The 17,678-nt window shown below is 37.9% G+C and overlaps 1 protein-coding gene across 3 annotated transcripts in view; it reads left to right on the forward strand.

Annotated features, from left to right (window-relative positions):
- The window catches only part of Awh (LIM/homeobox protein arrowhead), a 295,276-nt gene that overhangs the window by 166,298 nt on the left and 111,300 nt on the right, over positions 1-17,678 (forward strand). For all 3 annotated transcript variants that reach the window (XM_069818328.1, XM_069818330.1, XM_069818329.1), the window contains exon 2: positions 12,406-12,587. In XM_069818328.1, coding sequence (XP_069674429.1) covers positions 12,406-12,587 — 182 coding nt within the window. The remainder of the gene's footprint in view (positions 1-12,405; positions 12,588-17,678) is intronic.

Below are 17,678 nucleotides of genomic sequence, written 5' to 3' on the forward strand. Positions count from 1 at the left end.
TAAAGCGTAACGAAAGAATGCTAGTTTGTGGATGAACTCGGAACTATTTACAATATATTTGGTAATTCAAGTATCCGACTGCTGCTGCCATCTACCTGTTTGAGGTTCCTCCTACATCAGCCAGCAAGCGACGGAAAGTGGTATCCCAGAGAATTGAAGCCTAGGAAGTATGTGACCGTATAATTCAGGAAGCTGCTCACCGTTTCCAGTCTTTAAGCTACCTAGACGCAACGAAATTGATAAACAGCAAAATGCCTGACAATTTTTCGCAAAATTTCCTGAACGCGAACTTGAAGTTGCTGTCAACAGCTATACTATACTGAACAAAAGTGTGTTCAAGACACAACTTGGAGTTATATACGGAAGACCTGACTTTCGAAATATATGTAGATGGCTGTTCAATTATTACAATACATAGTCTCCAATAATTTACAGGATCCATTCTGTGAAGTAACGAAGTTGTTAAATATTTCGGTTACAACACCAATGACCACTGCTGAGCCAGAAAGATGTTTTTCTTGCTTGAAACGCATAAAAACGTTTTTAAGGAACGCTATGCCCCAGGATCGTCTCACTGCTCTTGCAATACTGTCAATAGAAAAGAGTATGATGTTCAAGATGGAGGGGTTTAACACCAGGATAATTGACAAGTTCTGCAGTATGAAGGAACGTCGTATAGACTTCATAATTATTCGTCACCAGGCGAGTCTCAAATTAATATAAATACATTTATAAGTGTATACATTATGCCGATATAGAGATTGTAGCACACTCATTATTTTGATCACCAGCCGCCTACTCTACTGTCGCCGTATCAACTTCATATCGTCTCTGAATAGTTTCTGGAATTAAAAAAAACTTGAATTAGTTAACATTTCAGTAACAAAATTTTGTAGACATGGGCCTACAGTTTACAGACTGATTTGTGTAGCATTTGGTGATGGATGGTATTTTGATGATATGAGATCTAGGATTGCCTATGAGATTACTGATTTTTTTTTTTTTTTTTACAGTTGGAGGGGGGAAAAACCTTGGAATAATCCAAGTAATCAGCCCAAACGGGATTAAAACCCACGTTCAAGCACAGCTTCGGATCATAAGCCAACTCTCTAAACTGATTTCTTAAGTCGAGTATAATACTGGGTGAACAATAAGCACTGGATCCGTGAGCTCGGTTTGTTCGTCTGCGACAGGACAGACCAATGCCGTCGATGAACGGATGTCAGGAAGTCAACGGTACAAGTTAAACCTACCTAGGAGGGTTCCTATCAAAGTTATTACTAATTATTGTAAGGTTTGGATAAAATAGCTGTATCAGGATAGGCATACTTGGTCCGTGCGTTTTGTTTACAAATATTAACTATATAGTTGTCGCGTGTCCCCGAGCCGACAGTAGTGACGACGTAGTATATTCAATTCCTATCGGCTGTACTGTCCATTCACTGATGTTTTATCTAGGGGATGAGAAGCGCTCTTCCCAGGAGGTAGAGTTTAGCTAATGGAAGTGGATAGTGTTTACTTAGTCTGAAGCAAGTCAAGGTTCTAACCTATATAGCTATACATCCTATCCTGATACAGTTACTTTATCCGAACCTTAGTTTTTACCAGACTACGGCCTAGGGTCACAGATTCGCGAGACTGAAGTTTGGAACGCACGGAGTGTTGTCTGCGAAACTTATCTGGGCAGTTAAAAGAGAAACGCGCGGGGTTTGGAGAGGTCGCTTCTAGCGGAGGAGGACGGTCTACGAGACGGGTAAAATACAATTTGCTTGCTTAGTGTGATCGAAGAGCCTACTTACAGTTGTGTAAAAAAAGGTAAATGTATCCCCCTCACGCGCCATGAAGGCACTTGGTGGGCATGGAGGTAGAGCCCCATGCTTTCCATGACCTCGGCACTAGAATGAGGTGGTGCGGTCGGCACCACGCTCTGGCCGCCTTTTACCCCCGGGAAAGACCAGGTACTCAATTTTATAGGAGGCTGAGTGAACCTCGGGACCGTTCTGGAAGTTTGGCAACGAGAAAAATCCCGTCACCACTTAGGATCGAACCCCGGACCTTCCAGTCCGTAGCCAGCTGCTCTACCAACTGAGCTACCCGGCCGCATTATTATTATTATTATTATTATTATTATTATTATTATTATTATTATTATTATTATTATAGGTATATTTATTAATATTTATACTATGTCCTAATAGAACATATTCATGAATACCCTTAGGCTATACAATCTTTGAAACGTAATTTTTTCACAGTCATCCAATTTTTAACAAATTTAAATGTGTGTTTAATTTTGTATAATAAATACCGTAGTTTCCCCTAACTATGGTCCACATTTGTCACATTTTTCTTTGTATATTCAATACTATTCATCCAGATTAAGTGAAGTTTTGGCTTAGGACTCTTGTAAATGTATATTAAATTAATATTGACATATGTGTTTGAAATGATTTAATTACAAGTGTTGAAAAAATAATAAGCATTGGTACATAGTTGTATTCTGAGTTGCCCAACTATGGTCCACTCATATAGCGGGATCTGTAATTATTCGTAAATCAATACATTGAGTTTCTAATTTAAGGGTAGAAACATAATCTAGCACAGAAATATTAAAAATAAATGAAAAGTACATGGATTCTTTTTATTAGTACACATTGCATAAACACACAATAAACAAGTGAAATCCGAAAGTCATTTTCCTGCAATAATGAACAACTACATTCACCGGCAAAAATACCGGGCCACCTAAAGTTTCTCAATTTTTTTTTTATGAGGTGAGAATCAGAAAACCCATTATGAAATGAAAAAAAACATTGCTTCCCAGAAAAAAAAAACTTTTTTTTATTATCACTTGCGCTATTATTTTCAACCCCAAACAATGGATATAATCAAAAGGTGTAAAAACTTACAAATTGATTCAATTTTCTTCCAAATGTTCAACTGATTTTGTGGCCACCCAGATGTTACTAATAGCGGATATTGCCTCCCCGTGACTGTCTGTTACCATTCGGCGATTCAAACTTTCGATCAGATTCTGGATGTCAGTCTGGTCGATACTATTCCATTCTTTACTTAGAACATTTCGGAGCTGCTGTAAGTGGCTGTGAGGAGTTAGTCGACTTCTAACTCGCTTCCCTAGCAGCCCCCACACATGTTCAATAGGGTTTATTTCAGGACTTCTTGCTGGCCATACCATCCTATTCAATCCAACGTCGTGAAGGAACTCATCCACGATTCTTGTAGCATGAGGGCGAGCATTGTCATTCATTAACAGGAACTTTTAACCAATAAGTGGGGCATATGGTACCACATGTTAAATTAGACCTTCTTCGATGTATCTTGGAGCAATCAAAGCACCTCCATTAATGAAAACAAGTTCTATGTGAGCTTCATATGAAATGTCATCCCATACCATTATAGATCCACCTTGGAAACTCACACGTGAACTGAAGATACATGAAGAAAAACGTTCTCCTTCTCTTCTCCACACTCTTTCACGTCCATCTGTAAACTAAATCTTGATTCATCTGTGAAGCGCACTCGTCGCCACTGCCCCAGGTTCCAATTAGCATGATTGTGAGCAAAACGTAATCATTCAACACGATGTTGCTGGAGCAATTCTGGGCCTTTAGCTGATCCTCTGGAATTCAGCCCACATTCATCCAGACGTCTGCTTACAGTTCTCTCACTGACGTTAACTGGTCTTATTTTCTGGAAGGCCCTTCTGGTCCCAAAAACTGCAGCCACATAACGCTGACTATTCCCATCTTCTATCAATGCAACCATTTTGCTGAATCGGTAGGACTGAGTGACATTTGTATACAATTAAGTACTCCAATACTGCCTCAAGAGAGCTTACCAGTCTGTAGACTTATTCAGCATAGCTTGAAATGAGTCCGAGAAGTTTAGACACAATATTGCAAGAAGAACGAATCTCCTTTTCAGATCATTGTTGGCTATTACGTATTCAGTATTACATTGTTACGTATCACAAAATAAATGAATAACTAAATGAACCTCAGCACACCTACAATTATGAAAAAAATTCTACAATTTTCAAAAATTTTAAATAAAATGTAGTTGGCTCTTTTTTTTTTTTTGCCGGTGAGTGTGTATTAAAGAACAAAAGTACGGTATCAAAATAAACTAACACATTCTTAGCAAAATATTATGCAAATAAATTCACTGATAATGTTTATTTACCATACTGAGAACTATATTCACTAGGCTTCTTTCTATCCTTTGAATCTCCACTTCTCTTGTAATTCTGAAATTGAAAATAAATCTCTTTTTTTCGAGACGCATATGGGGTCTTCAATTTGTTTTATTATGTTTTCCTTTCTATAGGATAAAATGTCTTCCATTTCTCGCCATCTCAATAATTGCCGCTTTTTGCTATTCATGAAACAACAGCTTCATTGTTCTTCACTTCCAAAACTTTCCCTGGCCGCAATTCCTCCTCAAAAGTAACTACCATATAACTATGTGCCTTTAGCATTATTTTAACAGATTTCGTCGCCTTTTCCACATCTGACTCAATGTCTGTAAATATGGAGAGTACACTGGAATCATCATAATCTGTATCCAATTCAATTTCATCGCACTCATAGTCACTTACAGGGACGGTTGTGATCCTTCTACCCTGAAGTTTTCGTTTTACGGACCATTATTCGTGCTAGTATCATTGATGCTGAAACAGCCTGTTTCTTTCTTTACTGGACTATAATGCTAAATGGTGTTTTAGAATATACTGAGATATCGTATTTGCAGAAGTAAATAATCAAATTGTTCACATTTCATTAAAACAAATATTTCAAAATGAAATACAACTGTGGTCCACGAAAAATTGTGGTACATAGTTGAGGGCTGACTTCTAGCCTTGAGGTTAAACATTTTTCATGCAGAGTCCTTAACCTCTGCCAGTCTAATTATTACGTAAAATTAAACACTATATAGCCAGGTTTAATTGTACAAACAATCATATATCTATAATTTACCAGTTCTACAGAGGAGAGCTTAATAAAACAGACAAACACAAATTGAATGATTTCGTGTCTTCACACATTCACTAGAACGATGCACACTGACCTTGTTAAGCATCCATATCATTGCCACGTGTAATGGTAGATAGAAGCATCTATGGGGAACACAATTCCATCACAGTGGCGCCTTAAATGGCAAACACCGAACTCTTGGAGGACTAAGTAGTACATAATGCGTTTTGGACCATAGTTGGGTGCCTGGACCATAGTTATGGGAAATTACGGTAATGATTGTGTCATTATTACACTTACACAATAATTACATAGCCACCGGCGTGGCTCAGTCGGTTAAGGCGCTTGCCTGCCGATCTGAAGTTGCGCTCGGGAGCGGGTTCGATCCCCGCTTGAGCTGATTACCTTGTTAGCTTTTTTCCGAGGTTTTCCCCAACCGTAAGGTGAATGCCAGGTAATCTATGGCGAATCCTCGGCCTCATCTCGCCAAATACCATCTCGCTATCACCGATCTCATCGACGCTAAATAGTGACGTAGTTGATACAGTGTCGTTAAATAACCAAAAAAAAAACAATAATTACATACGCTATGTAATTTTTCTCACTCACTCTCACACTCACTCACTCACTCACTCAAATATTTGTAGAAAGAAGCCTTGCAGCTCAGTCACTAGCCTTTACAGAGGGACGAGCAGTAAAGGGTGGAGGGAAACCGAGATGCGACATAATCACTTGGTCGGGCAGTGCAATGAGATCGACTTGAAGTGACAATTACAAAATTAATAGAGTGTTAGTTAGGGGATTTAGCCTACATTGTTTACTATGGTAACTAATTTCCCCGAACATGTTTTTTTTTGCTACAAATGAATTATTTTAGCTGAAGGTAGAAACTTTCTAAACAATAAAAGTGCATAGTTTGAGAAGGTTCCCAGCGTCTTGGTGAGAACAGAGCTCTATTGATATGTATGACACCGACTGTAATATAGATATGAAATATTTGGGAACCTCACACCATTGGACTGGACCACATGGGGTACACGGGCTGGCCTTTGTCACGGCGTACCTACGATTGTTCAATTCGGATCAAAGAGTGAATTTATAGCCCTGAGCGTGAATGGACTGCATCGTAGGATTTCCTTCCCATTCTCGATATCATCGCATTATGTACCTCAGCACCTGCGTCTATGTCGGTACCACAGTGTCGTACGTGTGGATGTCCTTTTATGAGCTGGAGACAGGAACTTGTTGACAGCCGAGTTTGTCACACGAAATTGCCATAAAACTAGTAAGAAATGTGTTGAAGACGCCTGACGTGATCAGCAGTTGGAATATATTGTTAAAATATTTATTTTGTGTCGAGGCCGACTCGTACAATGTGACTCACTCTACATTACGAAGAACTGACAAATGAAACGAAAAGTAAGTGTTGCAAAGTTGTCGCTTAACTTTCTCATTCTAGGTAGGCTACGTTCTGCCCGTTTCGCAATTTCAATTCCTTGGTCATGTTGCGAGTGATAGTAATCATCCGAGTTTAATTTCTTTAACTATGAATAATTTCGAGGGAAAAATTGTTCCGGAGCCGGGTATCGAACCCGGGACCTTTGGTTTAACGTACCAACGCTCTACCACTGAGCTACCCGGGAACTATAAGCGACACCGATCCAATTTTTCCCTCTATATCCACAGACCTCAAAGTGGGCTGACAACCGTCAAGCAACCAACTTCGAGTGCACACTAACTCCGTGTGACTTAAATTGTCGTTTTCTGTTAACGAACAGTCACGTGTATTATGCAAATCAAGATTTCAGGTATAACTCCCTGTAAAGTTGATTTGAATAATTTCGAGGGAAAAATTGTTCCGGAGCCGGGTATCGAACCCGGGACCTTTGGTTTAACGTACCAACGCTCTACCACTGAGCTACCCGGGAACTATAAGCGACACCGATCAAAATCAACTTTACAGGGAGTTATACCTGAAATCTTGATTTGCATAATACACGTGACTGTTCGTTAACAGAAAACCACAATTTAAGTCACACGGAGTTAGTGTGCACTCGAAGTTGGTTGCTTGACGGTTGTCAGCCCACTTTGAGGTCTGTGGATATAGAGGGAAAAATTGGATCGGTGTCGCTTATAGTTCCCGGGTAGCTCAGTGGTAGAGCGTTGGTACGTTAAACCAAAGGTCCCGGGTTCGATACCCGGCTCCGGAAAAATTTTTCCCTCGAAATTATTCAAATCAACTTTACAGGGAGTTATACCTGAAATCTTGATTTTCTTTAACTATTATTTTAAAAACACACATGCAAGTTAAATCCTTCACTAATAATAATTAATTAATTAATTAATTAATTAATTAATTCATTCATTCATTCATTCATTCATAGTGTTCTGTCCAAAGGCAGCTCTTTCAATGCAAATTCAGCATTCTCCAGTATTTCCTATTTTCTGCCTTCCTCTTACTCTCCGCATTACTTACTTACTTACTTACTTACTTACTTACAAATGGATTTCAAGGAACCCGCAGGCTCATTGCCGCCCTCACATAAGACCGCCATCGGCCCCTATTCTGTGCAACATTAATCCAGTCTCTATCATCATATCCCACCTCCCTCAAGTCCATTTTAATATTATCCTTCCATCTACGTCTCGGCCTCCCCAAAGGTCTTTTTCCATCCGGTCTCCCAACTAACACACTACATGCATTTCTGGATTCGCCCATACGTGCTACAGGCCCTGCCCATCTCAAACGTCTGGATTTAATGTTTCTATTTATGTCAGGTGAAGAATACAATGCGTGCAGTTCTGCGTTGTGTAACTTTCTCCATTCTCCTGTAACTTCATCTCTCTTAGTCCCAAATATTTTCCTAAGAACCTTATTCTCAAAGATCCTTAATCTCTGTTCCTCTCTCAAAGTGAAAGTCAAAGTTTCACAACCATACAGAACAACCGGTAATATAACTGTTTCATAAGTTCTTTCGGATTTTTTTTTGACAGCAGACTAGGAAATAAAAGCTTTTCAACCGAATAATAACAGGGATTTCCGATATTTATTCTGCGTTTAATTTCCTCCCGAGTGTCATTTATATTTGTTACTGTTACTTCAAGATATTTGAATTTTTCAACCTCTTCGAAGGATGAATCTCCAATTTTTGTGTTTTCATTTCGTACAATATTCTGGTCACGAGACATAATCATATACTTTGTCTTTTCGGGATTTACTTCCAAACCTATCGCTTTACTTGCTTTAAGTAAAATTCCTGTGTTTTCCTTAATCATTTATGAGTTTTCTCCTAACATATTCACGTCATCCGCATAGACAAGAAGCTTATGTAACCCGTTCAATTCCAAACCCTCTCTGTTATCCTGAACTTTCTCTAATGGCATATTCTAGAGCGAAGTTAAAAAATAAAGGTGATAGTGCTTCTCCGCAAATGATCAATATATCTTAATGTTGTCTATTATTTGATATCTTCTGCCCCGAACTCTTCTCCTGTTCACCATTCCTTCCAGTGCATCTCTCAGTAGGCGGTTTCTTCTCAGTCAGTGACCCAGCCAATTCCTTTTTCACTTGCTGATCAGTTTCAGCATTATTCTTTCTTCACCCACTCTTTTCAACACAGATTCGCTTATTTTTTCTGTCCATTTCACACGCTCCATAAAGGATTTTAAAAAATTAAAAATAACTTTCATTTCCTAGAATGCACACAAGGGCATCTTTATAATCGCAATAAGTCATATTTCTATTACAGGCCATGGAGGTCAACAAGATATTGGGAAGTTAAGCCTCCACCTGTTCTGAACGGAATTAGTTGTGTTAGTGATGTCAGTTCAACATGCTTGCCAACTTTATCCCAAAGGAAATGCTCCTGGTACTCATTTCTCATAGAGGTTCACTAAGCTCCAGTGCCATAATGCGATCAGAAGGAATGGATTAATGGAGAAAATCAATGACCTGCTCCGGTAAATAATCGAACTTACGATCTTCTGGCTTGTAGCGCAACACCTTAACACATTACAGCACCCTTTGTAATCCTAATAGTAAGAAGTGTGCATAAGATGATGTACGATTTTAGACACAACAAATGACTCATCTGACTGACTTCCTATAGTGTGAATTTGTCTAACAGAAAATTCAATTCGGGCAACGCCTGGTTCACACGACTAGGGAAAAAATGCATATTTTTCACATAATTTAACCCTTGAATATAATATATCTTTGTTATATATTAAGCTTAGTTATAAAACTTGATTTCTGTAGAGATAGAAAAAGCTACAAACAAATGAAACAAAGGAAAAACAGAGCGGAATCGTACATAAGAAATTCCTTCACGTGTAAACCTAAGCTTCATGGAATTAACTGAAGTCTTTCGAAGGGAACTCAGTATATGGCAACCGGTAATTTCCATGTCTAAGATTATATATAGGCCTACGTAATTTTGCACAAATTCACATAAAATAGCTGTTCATAAATTGTAATATTTTCTGATATTTTTTCTTTTTATGAAAATCACCATTTGAAAGTTGATGTTTTTTATTATTTTTTTATTTACTATTTCATTATTTAAATTTAAATATACAGAATACACAATATAATTACAACAATAGAAATAGAAATAAAATAATACAATGAATATAAAAAGAAGATACAGTAATATTAACAAAATTAAAATGTTGGAAAGATGTTATAATAGGAAGCAGGGGTATTGGCGGATGGGACTCCTTTGTGCTATTTCCATTCATCTCCTACCCATATTTAAATTCTAAACGTTCTCCGAAGAATTGCTTCAGAAATAACTTTCACTCCTGCTAATCGAGCTTTCAGGTATAACTCTCTGTAAAGTTGATTTGAATAATTTCGAGGGAAAAATTGTTCCGGGGCCGGGCATCGAAAAAGGTCCCGGATTCGATGCCCGGCCCCGGAACAGTTTTTCCCTCGAAATTATTCAAATCAACTTTACAGGGACTTATACCTGAAAGCTCGATTTGCATAATACACGTCACTCTTCGTTAACAGAAAACCACAATTTAAGTCACACAGAGTTAGTGTGCACTCAATGTTGGTTGCTCGACGATTGTCAGCACGCTTTGAGGTCTGTGGATACAGAGGGAAAAATTGGATCGGTGTCTGGTAGAGTTCCTGGGTAGCTCAGTTGGTAGAGCGGTGGTACGTTTAACCAAAAGTCCCGGGTTCGATGCTCGGCCCCGGAACAGTTTTTCTCTCGAAATTATTCAAATCAGCTTTACAGGGAGTTATACCTGAAAGCTCGATTTGCATAATACACGTCACTCTTCGTTAACAGAAAACCACAATTTAAGTCACACAGAGTAAGTGTGCACTCAATGTTGGTTGCTTGACGGTTGTAAGCCCACTTTAAGGTCTGTGGATATAGAGGGAAAAATTGGATCGGAGTCTGGTAGAGTTACCGGGTAGCTCAGTTGGTACAGCGTTGGTACGTTTAACCGAAGGTCCCGGGTTCGATGCCCGGCCCCGGAAAAATTTTTTCCTCGAAATTATTCAACTTTCAATCCTCTCCACTCCTCTCCATGTAAAGTAGGCTAGCATTGAAGTAAACAGTGTCTATATGATTCTAAGTTATCTCTGAATTATTAATTAATTATAATTATTTCATTATACTACGACACATGTAAACATGTTATTTGTAATCATATGAAAAATTACCTTTCTATATATACAGGGCGTTTCATAATGTTTTCAGAAGTTAGAATAATTTATAACAAGAAAAGTATTGCAACAAAACTAACACCAGAACAAACAGGAACTTGAACACTTTATGTTGTTCTCGCCGTCACACCGTAGGTCATATGCCCCGCCGCTACGCAGATATTGTGTAGTGAATTAGTGAAAATAACTCTCAGGATTGTCGAGAAATTATCTTGCCTGTTGAAACTTTACGCGGCGAAGTCCGTAATTGCTGTGCAACGTGCATTTCGTTTAAAATTTCGTAAGAACTGATCTAGCGTCAATTCAATTCGTGCGTAGTATAAACAGTTCAGTGAAACTGGTTGCTTGTGTAGCACAATTAATTGGTCGCCCATCATTGTGAGGTCATAAGAAGACATCGAAAGCGTTGGTACAAGTTTTCTATGAAGCCCAAAGAAATCAACCGCAATGCAGCTAGAGGACTGGCAATGTTGAAAAAATTGTGTGTAGGGTTCTTCGTAAACGTTTGTGCCTCTAATCTTACCAGCTTCAACATGACCAACATCCTCTTATGACTGCCAAGATCACCGGACCTTCCACCATATGATATAATTTTGTGTGGTTGCATAAAAGACAGTGTTCTCTTTTGTCCGGACATGTCCTCCTTTTTAGGCCTTTGTCCGGGATCCTGGTGGACTTTTAAAAAATGAAGAAATGTTCTCCTTTTCGTAACTTGTAGGCCTATGTCTGATATTTTGAAATTACCTGATTTGACGCTTTTTTCAAGCAAATATGCCTGTAGGTTGCAGCAGCATCGACAGAATATACTCTTTGTCAACGATCATAAATCTCTTTCCTTACAAAGTAGGGATAATATTAAATTCACATTTTGTGTGGCCTTTTATGTAGCCTATTTTTGATAATAATTATAGTTACTTGGCTTTAATATGTAGTTAACTGTAAAATTATTTTATATTTTTTACTTTTATCATATGTAATGCTGTAATAAAATACTGTAGATATTGACATAATTTTAAGTATAATATAGGCCTAAGCCTAAATCTAAATAGATATTTTCTGTCCCCTTTAATAATAATGATAATGATAATAATAATAATAATAATAATAATAATAATAATAATGTAGTTCCCTTGACTTTCATATGTAGCTAACTGTAAAATCATTATTATTAAGTTTTATCATAATTATTTTGTAATATTAATATAATTTAAGTATGATATAAGCCTAAATCTGTATTGTAAATATTTTTAATAAAATAGATATTGATGTAATTTATAGTATAATATAGGTCTAAGTCTAAATCTATGTACATATGTTCTGTCCTCTTTTTTCGAACAATGTCCTCCTTTTTAAAACTTTGTGTCCTCTTTTTAATGGATGCGAATCTGGTCACCCTACTCGCGACACCCCTCAGCACTTTACACGACCTCCAGTATGGGAACCTATGGCCTATTTAGTAAAATATACTAATTTCAGGATGTTCGAGAGAGTGGCATAATGTTTACGGAGCTTATACTCTATTATAGATAACGGAATGTGAGAGAAAATAACATACAGTGCAGTAAATAGTCGGTCTGCCTACCTATTTAAACAGAATAGTACGAGTATAATAGGTAGGAGTATGTGCGTGAAATGTTTCTGTGAGATCGGTGTAATTTGAACCTATATTTACACATACGGGTACAGGGAATACTATTGTGATGTATACAGGGTGTGTTTTATCCGCAGACGGAGCACCGGCTGTGTGCGGCGTGCTCGGAGCCCATCACAGACAAGTACCTGCTGCAGGTGAGCGGGCGCTCCTGGCACGCCCACTGCCTGCGCTGCTGCGTGTGCCAGCTGGCCCTGGACCGACAGCCCTCCTGCTTCATCAAGGACGACAGCGTCTACTGCAAGAGCGACTACGCCAAGTGAGTGGCACATTCATCACCCCAGTCTTTCTCCTCCTCTTCCTCGTCGTAATTCTTCAATTCTTCCCCTTCCTCTTCTTCTTCTATACTACTTCTTTTCCTAGTTTCTTCTTCTTTTCTTCTTCTTCTTCTTATCTGGCTTCTCTCTTCTCCTTAATCCTCTTCAATGTCTTCCTATTCTTTCCGTTTTCTTTTTTATCCTCATTTCATTCCTTCCCATATTCCCCTTTCCGTCTCTTCTCCCTGCTACACATGTCTTTTCTCTCTTCCTCTCACTTACACACTAGTGTAATTCCTACCTCTCTTCTAGGCCTATTCTTTCTCCTCCTCCACTTCTTTCTACTCTTCTCCCTGCTTGCCTTAATCCTCGCTTTTCTCCACCTTTCTCTTACTCTAACTCAATTTTCTTCATCTTCAGTCTCTCCTACTCAAATTTCTCTCTCTCGTTCCTGCTGATTCAAAGCTGTACTCGGAAGTGAGTTCGATTCCCCGTTGGGCTTACTACCGGTAGGGTTTTTCCGAGCTTCTCACCAAGGCGCATGTAAGATAATTCTGCTTTCGATCAGTTTTTCTTTTTCCTTTTATTTGATTTTTATTTTTATCCTCTTTTTCCTGCGTTTCACTTCTTCCTCTTTGTTTTCCTTCTTCTTCTTCTTCTTCTTCTTCTTCTTCCTGGCTCCTCTTTCATTGCCATTTTTTTATTTTTCGACCCCCTTTTTTCTAAGTTTTTTTTCCACTTTCTCTCTTTGTTGTCCGCATTTTCCTCTTTCTTCGCCATTATCTATTCTTTGTCCCCTTTCTTCAGTTTTGTTCCACTTTTCTAATTCTTTTCCCCTTTTATTCTTCTTTTGTTCGCTCTTCCTTTTTGTCGCCTGTTTCTTCTTTCTTTCTTTCCGTTTTCTTCTTTCTATCCCCCTTTTTGTTTTATCTCCATTTCTTCTTTTTTGTTCCCTTTAATTTCTCTCTTTCTTCTCCCCTTTCCCTCTTTTTTACCCATTTTCCTCTTCTTGGCCCCTTTCTTCCTCTTTTCCGTTCTTCTTTTCCTCCTGTGTATTCTTTTCTTCGCTCTCGTCCTCATCTTCGTCCTTATTTTCAACATCTATTCCGTTTTTCTTTCTCCCTTCTTTCCTTTTCCCATTTTATTATTCTTTTGTTTAGTCTCTATTCTTCCTCGTTCTCTTGTCACTCCGTTTTAGTTTTAGTTCTTCGTCCTCTTCTTACTTCCATTTCTTTCTTCTTTTTTTCTTCAGTTTCCTATCATTTATCTTTTGCACCATTTATTCCGATTTTCTTCTTTCGCTTTATTTTTTCAGACTTCCTTTAGAGCCTATCCTCTATTACCCTTTTTTCTTTTCCTTTTCTTTATCCATTTTCTTCCTCTTCTTTATTTCTTTTCCTTTTCCTCGTTTTCTTTTTTCTGCTCTTTTAGAGCTCTTTGTTTCTTTATCTTCTTTTCTTTCACATTCAGCTCTTTACATATATTCGTGTTCCTTTTATTTAAACAAAGTGTTTCCTTTTCGAATTCGAGTAGCAGTTCACTCGGCTAACGGCTTCTAGTTAGGTCTTGGGTTCTATCCACGATAGATCTAATAGGCCTATACATATGTATGCCATCATTATCATTACAGGATTTTACGGGTTACACGTAATAGGTGCAACATGTTATGTTACTGGCTTGTTTGTTACAAATGTGACATTTACTTTCTTTCATCACAATACTACTTTTAATGTCACTTAATGGTGGGCATTCCCAACAACGAGGTTTTAGGCATTGATGCAGTTGGTAATAGCGAGGTGATATTTTGGTCATATGAGTTTGAGGATTCGCAAAGTGATTACCTGACTTCGCCTTACAGTTGTAAAGAATCTAAAAGAAAAAAATATTTTATTAATAACAGCTTCGGAGCTAGCTGCCAGTGCCTCTAAAACTAGGTAATTAACGTTTAGGCTACTGTAACATAAACCACAGTGAATTAGACAGATTCTTGTTTAGTCAACTGTCCGAAGACAGGCTAGAATCTTATGTGACTTCAATAAGGCATTACTCATTAGGCAACTAAGCCAGGAGATAATGAGGTAGGGTGGCCAGTTCCTTCCCCCCTCCATTACTTACACGGCTGACTAGTAACATATTTCACTAATCAGACTCCGAATGCATACAATCATTTCTTTCTCCTCTGACATATACTGACAAGCGAGATAATACAGGGTGATAAAAACGTATCCAATATTTTAGGAGGTGATAGTGTGCATCAAAACAAGAAATAAATGTCTAATAAACATGAATCCTATAACACATACTTTCTGAGATCTGAACACTTGTTCATAGGAGGTGCTCAATGTGACGTCCATTTATGGCAAATGCATTTTTCTGTCCTACAATACAGCAGGCTACCAGATAATCATACCGTAGTTGACACCCCTGGCATGGAATACTGATACGTCGCAAGGAATACTGAAAAGAAAGGTTTGGTTGCGGATATGAACGGGATTCAGCGGAGGTGGTGGTGTGAATTTTCGTAATCCGTATGTGTGTGCTGATGAAAATTCCCATGCACTTGAAGAAACAAGGCATCAACACCGACTCTCAATCAACGTATGGGCAGGCGTTCTTGGCGATAGATTAAGGGCCAACTGGGGCTCGTTATCAGGATTTTCTAATTAATGTATTGCGTACCTTGCTGGAGTATATGTTATGTCAGCAAAGACTACAGATGTGGTTCATGCATGATGGCACACCAGCACATTTTTTCCGCAATGAGCATGAACACCTGACGCTGACATTTCAGGACCGCTGGATTGGTTGGGGAGGCCGCACACTTTGGCCTACTCGTTCCTCAAATCTAAATCCCCTAGATTTTTGGTTATCAAGAACAACCAGGTCAATTTCAAAGAGTGCGTGATTCCTTACGCCGAAGGGCAGAGGAATGCATTGCCATGAAGGACATCACATAGAGCACCTCCTATGAACAAGTGTTGAGATCTCGGAAAGTATGTGTTGTAGGACCCATGTTTATTAGACATTTTTTCTTGTTTTGATGCATACTAGCACCTCCTAAAATATTGGATACTTTTTTTTTAACATCCTGTATATTGTACTAGTGTACCTACTGAACATACATAATATGTCTATACTTTAAATGTATATCGATGCTACTTTGCACTCTTGTATGCCCTGTAAGTAGTTAGGCCTTATTCCTAATCTTAAGAAAAAATAAAATCAGTAACGGGAATAAGCTCTTTAATATATTTTTATAATTTAATATTTTATTTATTATGTTGGTTTTAAAAAAACTATCAATAATTTATTTAATAAAACATAACGTCGTGATGGAATTAATAAGAGTATTATTGAAATAATAATAATAATAATAATAATAATAATAATAATAATAATAATATAAACGCCTACGCCAGTAAGCCTACATTTGCATCTCTTCATCCCTTCGCCTAGTCAGGAACTACTAGCTTGTTGTATGATATAATTCAGGCAATGTGACAGTTTCCCAAAAATTATAACGAGCCGCCGCTGCATTAGTTATAATTCCAAACGACAGTGGCGTTGTCCTGCACAAGAATGGATGGACTAGCAGACGGCGTTGCTATGGGAACCTGGAAACAAAAGCGGTCGGATTTGTTTGTGTAAGGTGATGGAGGCATGTTTATTCAACCTCTTGGATCTGTTAGGCGATACTGCATCTCACCTTAAGCTCCAAGTTGCAACGTAAGACCTCCATACACTCTCTCCACGTCTCACGAGGAAGTACACGGAAAATGCAGACGGATAAACACAGATTGTATTAATAATAGTAATAGTAGTAATAATAATAGCAATAGTAATAATAATAATAATAATAATAATAATAATAATAATAATAATAATAATAATAATAATGCACGTACACCAGAACATCCTTATTACTAGAGACCGGATTTTGAAGGGAAACTTCTTTTCATCACAAAAGAACAAGAAAAGAGAAAGTTATAGCCAAAAAAGGACTTGAAAAAGGACTATATTACTCCCCAAAACACACTTCAACACATTCATGGAAATACATGGCACACACAATATTACATTTATCTCTTCACAACATAAGGAAAGGATTGTATTTGATACTAGTCAATAAAGGACTTCAAAAATAACATTTTTATGTTTGTTTTCCGTCTTCATTTCTGCGTTTCCGTGTTTGTCTTTTTCCCGTGTTTATTTCTTTCTTTTCATCTTCATTTCTTCCTCGTCTTCATTTTTCTTTACGTGTTTATTTCTACATTTCCTTGTTTATTTTTTTGTTTTCCATGTTGTCTTTCTGTCCGTATGTAGGCTATTTCCTCCTTTATTTTTTCTACTCCTTTATTTTATCTCGCATTCCCTCCTCATTTCTTCATTTCCTTGTTATTTCTACAATTGCTTTCCTTGTCTTTTTCATCTAGGCCTATTTCATTGTTCCTTTCTATTCTGATCTCTGACGATTTTTTCCTTGCCTTGATTTCTCTCTTCTTGTTCGCTTCTTTAGATACTAGTTTATTCCTCTACTTGTTTACTGCTTCTTCTTGTTTACTGCTTCTTCTTGTTCACTTCTTCTTCTTGTTCACTTCTTCTTCTTGTTTACTTCCTCTTCTTATTTACTTCCTTTCGCTGTTTATTTCCTCTACCTGTTTACTTCCTCTACTTGTTCACTTCCTCTACTTGTTTACTTCCTCTACTTGTTTACTCCCTATACTTCTTTACTTTCCTTTCTTGTTTAGTTGTCCTTCTTGTTTACTTCCTCTTCTACTTTACTTCCTCTACTCCTTTATTACCTCTAGGCCTCTCCTTGTTTACTTCTTTTTGAAGTCCTTCATTGACTATATCAAATACAACCCTTCTTGTTTACTTCCTCTACCTGTCAATTTCTCTACTTGTTCACTTCTCCTCGTTTGCTTCCCCTTCTTGTTTGCTTCCCCTTCTTGTTTACTTCCCCTTCTTGTTTATTTCCTCTTCTCGTTTACTTCCCCTTCTTGTTTGCTTCCCCTTCTTGTTTACTTCCCCTTCTTGTTTATTTCCTCTTCTCGTTTACTTCCCCTTCTCGTTTACTTCCCCTTCTCGTTTAC

This window comes from Periplaneta americana, chromosome 2, assembly GCF_040183065.1.
Source record: "Periplaneta americana isolate PAMFEO1 chromosome 2, P.americana_PAMFEO1_priV1, whole genome shotgun sequence".
NCBI lineage: Eukaryota > Metazoa > Arthropoda > Insecta > Blattodea > Blattidae > Periplaneta > Periplaneta americana.